Here is a 7,952-nt window from a genome sequence, read left to right on the forward strand (position 1 = left end):
GCGGCCCCGGAAGCAGCGCGGCGGCGGCGGCGCCATGGCGGCGGCAGCTGCCTCAGCCTCGGCCCGTGCCCGCGGAGCCGGCCCGGTGTGGCGGCTGCGCCTGCTGTGCCAGCGCTACCAGGAGTACGTGAGGCGGCACCCTGCCGCCACGGCCCAGCTGGAGGGCACCGTGCGGGGGCTCTCCTACCTGCTGCCAGGTGCGGGAGTGGGGAGCAGGGCGAGCCTTCGCCCCTCCGGCCGGGCTCTGGGCCGGGGGGTGCGGGCACCGGGAGCAGCGGGGAGCGGGAGCTCCCCCCGGCCCCGGGCGCTCGCTGTAGCCGCTCTTTTCCCTTCGCAGGTCGCTTCTCGGACTCGCACGCGCTGTCGGAGCTGGGTAGGTGGGCAGCGGGTCCGGGACGGTGCTGTGCCCTTGCCCGGGTGCATGCGGGTCTTGCTCCCCGGGCCCGGCTTTTGTCCGTGACTGGCTGCATTCTCGGGCTGCAGCTCCCGGGAGGAGTCTGCACATCTTGCTGCCCTCCTAACCTCGTCCCCTGTCGGGGACAGAGGTAGCTGGGCCGGTTTAGCTTGCTTTCTGCACATCCATTCTGCGTTGTTCTCTTCCTTTTCCAGTGTACTCTGCCTCCAACCTCCTGGTGCTGTTAAACGACTGGATTCTCCGAAAGGACCTGCAGCAAAGCCTGCCAGTGGTAAGGCTGCAGCGTGTGGGAGGAGGATTTGGGACACATGTTTTCCTCCGTGCAGGAGCTTTCAGGGAGTGTCTGTAGAAACTTATCAGGTCTTTGCTGTGGCCTCTCTTTGCGGTCAGGTATGGAGAAAGCAGAGGCAACCTCTGAATGCAAGTAAAACAGCAGCTCTGTCCCGTAGCTCCTGGCTTGGAGGCGTGGCCGGAGCACTCCTTAGACCACAGAAATCAGGCCCTGACTTGTGCCAGAAGCTCCACAGGCTTTTTTGAGGAGCTCAGAACTTGAGCTAGGTAGAGGTGTTGATGAATAAACCATTGCTGTTTACACAGCAGTGGCTCTGGAACACTGAAGCTCTGATTTCGTGTGTCAGAGTCTTCCTTTGCATATTGTGTTGAGTAAAACAAATGTAAGCGCCTTGCTACTATGTCTCTCTTGCATGAGCCCCAGGCCCGCTCCCAGCATTGTTAAACCCTTTGGGGAATGGGGAAGAGGTTGTTTTTTTCCAGACAAGGCTTTTCTGTTACAAACCTGCCCAGTGTGTGGGTTGGGTGTAGGCAGCTCCTTGAGTGGAGCGTCAGGCGTGTAACAAATAGAAACGCAGAAGACTTGCTTCCCTGGTTAAAGTTGAATAGAATTGCAGCTGTATTGTCTTTATTGATGCTTTTCAGTGGACCAAGCCCTTTGGTTGGCAGCAGTAGTAAGTTCCCATGTGGAGGGCAGAGACCTAGACTGGAAGAGCACCCACTGTCTTGGAGTTCATGCCTGAAATCTAGATCGATGCTGTGTTCAGCTGGCATTCATTCTGGTGTGGCTGTAGGCTCTAGGTCCCCTTCCCTCTACTCCAAGCACACTCCCTCATTAGCTCTATCCAGAGAGGAGGTTATCTTGTGTGTCAGCTCTGGGATGACGAGGAGGGGAGAGTTTTGCTGTGGCAAAAGCTCAGGTACAGTGCCACAACCCAGGAGTTTATCCTGCTGTGTCAGTGTTGGGGTAGAGGCAAAATAAGCACAGATGTGATGTTCTCCCTGGTTCTGGAGTAGTAACTCCATGTGATGTCTCAGTCTGCCCCCGCTTGGAGGTACATAAGTGGGCTTGTGTGTAGGCTCCAGCCACAGTGAAAACATTGCTTTTTGTTTCTGGAGCTGTGATCTCCAAGGCTATCTGGTGCTTATTTCTGAGGGTCCCACCAGACTGGGCTGTGTTTCTGCCCTCTTTAACTCCCGAGCAGAACCTGCATCCTGTCCCCCTCCTCCCCTCTGTGTTTTGCAGTCGCTGCCCCAGCAGAAGCTGCTGACCTGGCTGAGTGTGCTAGAATGCGTGGAGGTCTTTGCAGAGATGGGGACAGCCAGGGTGTGGGGGGAGATGGGCCGGTGGACCATCATTGTCCTCATCCAGCTGGCTAAGTAAGTGCTGCGGGCAGAGGGGAAGGGGCAGTGTGCGCTCGGAAAGGGGACCTGGAGGGCACTCCATAGTACCCTGGAAAAAATCCCCCACAGGACTGAGCTGCCAGTCCCTGAGGCTGGGGGACTTTGGAGCCCCACGTTGTACTGGATTCTGTGCCACAGAAGGGAGCACTTACACCTCTCACCTTGCCAGTTGCTCTGAGGAGACCTGAGTGTTTCCATCTTCTGTGGAAGCCATCTCTCCAGTGTAACAGGAACCCAACTCCATAGTTTGGTATTGAAGACTTCCACGTGTCTGTTCACAGAGCCATCCTTCGTCTCCTGCTCCTGCTGTGGTACAAAGCTGGCATCCAGATGTCTCCTCCCATCGTGCCACTGAACAGGGAGAAGCAACAGCCTCTCCACCCTCAAGGTGAGCCCATGGTGTTGTCATCACTGGCTTGGTGCCTGTTTGAGCCACATGTCTTGTCCTGCTAGAATTACTCATCAGAGCAGTGGCTTGTGCAGCACATGGAACCATAAGGTGTCTGTACTCAGGGCTGAGTCGTGTTAAACTTTCCACCCTTTGCAGAGGATGAGTTAGCTTAGTGGCAGGGTTGTCCTTCAAGAAGGAGGGGATGGAGAAGTCTAAGCTGGGAATTTCTGTCTGAACCATGAATCAGGCTGCATGTGCCCTGGTCTAATGATGAGGAAAGAGGCCCTAGACCTGGAAAATGTCAGGCAGATTTACCTTTTCACCCTCTGCCTACTGTTAGGCCCTGCAGAATGGTCCAGTTTGCACTAAATCAGCCTTTCAGTGTGCTCTTGGTGGCAGCGTAGGGGCGGGTGCTGCCAGCTTGGGTGTGAAGCATATTGCTTTGAAGGCTGACCCCTGTGGCTGTTTTCTTCTGCAGGCATGGAAGACAACTCCTCAGGGAAGGATCAGACCTATGTTGGCAGGCGTTCCAGCCGTGTTGTGCGCTCTCTACAGAGCAGTAAGTAACTGAGCCTGTTTTTCAGCTTGAGCTGTTCATGCTCTGCACCTTCATGGATGACATGAAGGGTGTAAGCAGTAAAGGGTAGAACCTTGTATTGGGACATACCTTGCCGCTCACTGGGCCCACTGTGGTTGGGTAGGGGTATCAAAGCAACCAGAGCTAGCACAACCAATAGCTCTGCAAGGCTAGCGCTTAAATTGTGTTTTCCTTAGTGAGCCGTGCAACAGAGACAGCTCTTCATCATGGTTATGCTTTGAGTAGCACAGATCTTACAAGTACCTTGTCAAGCTTTCCTGCTTCACACCTTCACAGTGCAGAAAGCAGGGAAACATGATAGGAAGATGTCCTGGTTTGGGTGGGGATAGAGTTAATTTTCTTCCTGGTGACTGGTACAGTGCTGAGCTTTAGGTTTAGTATGAGAATAATGTTGATAACATTATTATAACTAATATTGTAGGCTGTTGAGAAGTAGCAGTTACTCTAAGTCAAAGACTTCTCTTGCCTGGGTTCTGCTAGTGAGGAGATGCACAAGAAGCTGGGAGGGAGCATAGTCAGGATGGGTTACCTGAGCTGACCAAAGGGATCTTCCATACCATAGAACATCATCCCCACTGTATAAATGGGGAGAGTTGGCTGGATTGCTGATTGGGAATGGGATGGCCATCAGTCTGGGCATGATGAGCAGTTGCACATCGCTTGTGTTTCTTGGGTTTCCTTATCTTCCTCTTCATTACTGTTATTATTGTTATTATTTTTGTTACTTTATTTTATTTCAGTTATTAAACTGTTCTATGCCAATGCAGGAGTTTTACCTTTTTCTGATCTTTCTCCCCATACAACCGGACAGGGAGGTGGGGTGGAGGGCTCCAGGGCCAGGTGGAGTGAACTAGCAGTCGTGTGATGCATAGTTCCCAGCTGGGACAAAGCTTTTATTTGTGTTAGTAACCAGATTTGCTTGTTTCAGCCCCGTCCCTGCAGTCTCGGCACTGGGGGTCCCCCCAGCAGAGGGAGGAGTCGCAGAGCCGAAGAGCGGAGGAGATGAACCAGCCTCCCACTCCTCTGGGTCTCCAGGAAACCATCGCGGAATCCATCTACATTACCCGCCCGCTGCTCCACCGTATCCCGCCCTTCTCGCTGCGGGCTCCCACGGCTCGCGGGTGCCAGCAGAGGGTGCTGCGGGCTCGGCCCGGCTGCAGGGCAGTGCCTGCCCGGCTCTGCTCCCTGCGCGGCTCTGCTTGGCCGCGGGGCTTGGCACTCTTCCCTTTCTTACGCTCTGGGGGCTGGCCTCAGCCACTGGAGCTGCGGGTGTAAGTCCCCCAGCCCTTTCCCCCGGCGCTCCCAGCCCTGCCTTAGAGTGTATTCACCTGCTCTTGGCAGAACTTTGTGGGTACACAGGGGATCACTTCTCTGCGTGCCTCTTGTTAGGAATCTCTCATCTTTTCATTCCTTGACTGTGTGTTCCTAGTATTGAGTTTAGGAGTATGGGGCCAGAGATCATGGAAGCCCTGGCTCCTCTCAGCAGTCCTGGACATCTCAAGGTCAGTCTGAGGAGTCTTTCTTGATGCTTGGTTTGGCTGGGCATCACACTTTCCCCAGTCCTGGGCAGGCCCTACTGAGAGAAAAGGGTACGGGGGCTGGTCTTTAGCTTGGAGATTGACACATCTACAACACTTACAGTGCTCTCTGTTCTGAGCTGGTGTGGGCTGCTCTGCATGGAGCTGAGAGTGGAGGGCTTTAGAAACCTGCTTTCTTTTCCCTGCTGGCTGCTTTTTCTCTGACTTAGCTCTCTGCCCTTCTCCTTCCAGTCTGAGTTTGCTGAGTGATCTGAAAGACCTGAACAGGCGAGAGCGGGCAGAGCTGAGGCGACGAACCATCCTACTGCTGTACTACCTGCTGAGATCTCCTTTCTATGACCGATACTCAGAGTAAGGGGCCCTTGCTGGGCTTTTGCTGAATATTTCCCTTTTCACTGAAATAGCATCAGGGCACTGGGTGAATAGATGTGAAGATGTGTGGGTGCCTCTGACCAGGGTAATCTGAGCCCTTGTGTAACAGCTGCCATTGCTGTTTGTGTGTTCAACAGCTGGGGCAGGAGAAGTCCAGCTGGACTTGTTCATACTCTCTCCCTTTCTAGGGGCAGGATCCTCCTCCTTCTGCGCTTGTTGGCTGATTATGTGCCTGGAGTTGGCTTCATCACACGTAAGTGGGTCCCACTGTTATATCCCTATTTCTGTCTGGTGAAGAAAAATGAGGGCTGTTGGGAACATTTGTCAGTTGGTTTCAAATCCAGGGAAGGAATTGGGAAGTCCCTAGAGCAGTTAGCGCTAGAACACCCTGTGTTGATGCTTGAGTAATTCTTAAATGCTGAAGGAAAACATTAATTGCTTCCTGGCTTGATGACAGTAGTGAACCTCTGTGTGCCCTGAGGCTGCAGAGCTCAGCATCTGCCACCTAGGTCTGTTCTCCTGGGCTTCCTTTCTGCACCTCAACTGGTTCACGTGGGCCCAACTTTGCAGCCCTGTTCTGAAGTCTTTTCCTTGATGCCTAGTCTGCAGTGTGGACATGAGGGGTAAATGGGTGCCTAGAAGTATTGAACCAGGCAGAAACTGACTGTAAATCAAAGAGCCAAACCAGGTCTGTGTTCTAGTTCTTCACCAGAGGATCCCTTTATGATAGGCCAGCATTTCATTTCCCCCAACTCTTCCCCTGATGATGTTAATCCTTTTGTGGAGTGATTTATGGCAGTGATGTGACATTACATCAGCCTGGCATCATGGGATTGCCCTTTCTTTGTGGAGCTCACAAAGCTGGCTAGTTCAGGAGCCACTTCCTCCAGTTAGTGATTTCAGAGAGGCTTTGGAGCCTGCATTAAGCCCTGTGCAATGTAAGCATTTTTGCTTTACAGCAGATGCTTCTATGTTTGCACCTGCTCACTCTTGCTGAGTTATCTTCCCTGTCACAGCAGTGTTCTCCTGACTCTCTGCATGTGGGTTTTTGCCTTGCTCATTGTAGACTCCCTTTCCCACTGCAGTTTGAGCATGTCAGCTCTGAGGGAGTGGTTGGTGTCCTACACCATGGTCGTGCTGACCATGTTTCACACCCCTCTTGGTCCTGCTCTGATCTCTGGCACATTGCAGTGTTGCCTTACATGTTGGCAAAAGTAACTGTTCTAATCTTGGGTTCATCTGAGTGGTGTAAATGGAGATTGGGGGTTGTTTGGATCATAATGAGAAGTGGGGGATATACCCCACAGACACACAGCTTTTAAATTGTTGCCTTTCTACATGTATGATCCCTCTGTTCTCTTGTTTCAGGGCCACTGATGGATTACTTGCCTGCTTGGCAGAAAATCTATTTCTATAACTGGGGCTGATAAGAAGATAATTACTCTCTACTAAAATCATGGCTAGACATTCCTAAGGAGTGAAAGCAGACTGGGGGAGGGATGTTGATAACGTCTAATTTTCAGCTAAATCATAAATGAGAAGCTCCTGTTCTGCAGAGCGGGGAGGGGATTGTATGTGATTTTATTTTTAACAGATCTAGGCGTGAGTGATGGACATTAAATGTGGGGAGACCCTGGCCACCTATTTCTCTGGACCATTCTGTGGCTACAGTGATGGTGATGGGGCAACCTCTTTTTTGAAGCACTTGATTTTTCTCCTTTTGTACAGATGTGCTGTAATAAAGCCAGGCAGCACAGTGGTTTTTTGGAGAGCACTGTCTCACATGTCAAGGCACTGAAGTTGACCCGCAGCCTGCTTGTGTTGGCCATGCCTGGCCCATCTGCTTGGAGCAGATTTGTCTGTCAAATAAACTGACTGAATGGAGAGAACTGAGCTGAAGAGCCTTTGCCTCTTTGCATGGGATCCCTTGTATCTGGTTGCCAGCAGGTCTCTGTCAGAAAGAGCAAGTTTTGCAGTTGTGTACCCTGTGATATTCTGTCCCCTTTGCCCTGGCCTGTGTCAGTCAGGGCCCCACATGTTGCTCAGCTGCTGACTATAGCCTGTGTAATTCCCAGTGCCTGCCTCAGGCCCCAGAGTCCTGGGGTTCCCCTGGGGTACACAGGCTGCTTTCCTAGCACCTAATGTGTGTTAAAAGGGTTTGCAGAATGGCTGCTAGCCAGTGTCTGGAGGCTTGGCCAAAGGCAGAGGAGAAGCAATTAATGCAGCAAATCTGCTGTGCCACGTTTAATAAAGGGCCTAGGAGAGGCCTGTGTCTCTTATAACAGGAGGACAGTTGAGGCACCAGTCTGCACACTGAGCTTCTGTGGAGGTTCCCTTGGCCAGGACAAAGGGTTAGTCACCTGGTAGCACTGGACTGCCCCACAGGCAGCTGTCTGGGAAGTGTGCCCCAAGCAGGTATCAGGAACATTCCTACCTGAACCATCCCTGAAGGATTCTCAGGCTGCAGGGGTCACAGCCTTCTTGCCTCAGCACCCGGCACTGGATGTGTAGTCCCACACACGTATCCCCCATCGGCCACAACAGTTGGGGACCACAGGACTTTGCCAAGATGCGGGGTCTGTGTTGCCAACTCAGCTGTCAAGGCCCTGCAACATGGTCACAGCACCGCAGAAAAGCCATGACCAAAGAGCTATCTCCCTTTGCTAAGTCTTTTAGCAGAGGAAGATGCTGAAGTGTGGGCTCCTGGGCGAGGGTGGTACTGAGATGAGATGCAAAGGTCTGCTTTTGGAGGGCTTGAGAGGAAGGCACAAGCTGGGGGTCAGGGGCAGCCCTGGAGCTATGACAGTATGACTGGACATGTGCCAGCACAATGAAGGCTCAGCAGCTGGCAGGGCCCAGGCAGAGGCAGCCCAGGACCTGAAGGGGACAAGGTAGGGACAGCAGCAGCACTGAGGAGGGGCCGTGTCCCTGCCCCAACCAGCA

The 7,952-nt window shown here is 52.8% G+C and overlaps 1 protein-coding gene and 1 long non-coding RNA gene across 2 annotated transcripts; one reads left to right on the forward strand and one right to left on the reverse strand.

Annotated features, from left to right (window-relative positions):
• The first annotated feature begins 2 nt into the window (after positions 1 to 2).
• On the forward strand, positions 3 to 6,902 carry PEX16 (peroxisomal biogenesis factor 16). Its single transcript, XM_023927908.2, has 11 exons — positions 3 to 197; positions 338 to 373; positions 610 to 686; positions 1,953 to 2,086; positions 2,392 to 2,498; positions 2,980 to 3,060; positions 4,028 to 4,180; positions 4,529 to 4,601; positions 4,869 to 4,988; positions 5,198 to 5,262; positions 6,378 to 6,902. The coding sequence occupies exons 1-11, from the start codon at positions 35 to 37 to the stop codon at positions 6,434 to 6,436; spliced, it is 1,068 nt and encodes a 355-aa protein (XP_023783676.2). The 5' UTR covers positions 3 to 34; the 3' UTR covers positions 6,437 to 6,902.
• LOC147652561 (uncharacterized) lies at positions 3,972 to 7,908 on the reverse strand. Its single transcript, XR_015287941.1, has 2 exons — positions 7,444 to 7,908; positions 3,972 to 4,672 (listed from the first exon to the last, which is right to left on the reverse strand). It is a non-coding gene; the product is annotated as an uncharacterized LOC147652561 (long non-coding RNA).
• Positions 7,909 to 7,952: the final 44 nt, after the last annotated feature.

The sequence above is a fragment of the Cyanistes caeruleus genome, chromosome 6 (assembly GCF_971803275.1).
Source record: "Cyanistes caeruleus chromosome 6, bCyaCae1.hap1.1, whole genome shotgun sequence".
NCBI classification, from domain to species: Eukaryota; Metazoa; Chordata; class Aves; order Passeriformes; family Paridae; genus Cyanistes; species Cyanistes caeruleus.

Excerpts from the sequence above, each read along its gene's own strand:
- PEX16 (XM_023927908.2), top strand. The coding sequence starts at position 35 with ATGGCGGCGGCAGCTGCCTCAGCCTCGGCCCGTGCCCGCGGAGCCGGC. Across the intron at positions 687-1,952 it reads TGCAGCAAAGCCTGCCAGTG|TCGCTGCCCCAGCAGAAGCT; the intron begins GTAAGGCTGCAG and ends TGTGTTTTGCAG. Across the intron at positions 5,263-6,377 it reads TGGAGTTGGCTTCATCACAC|GGCCACTGATGGATTACTTG; the intron begins GTAAGTGGGTCC and ends CTCTTGTTTCAG.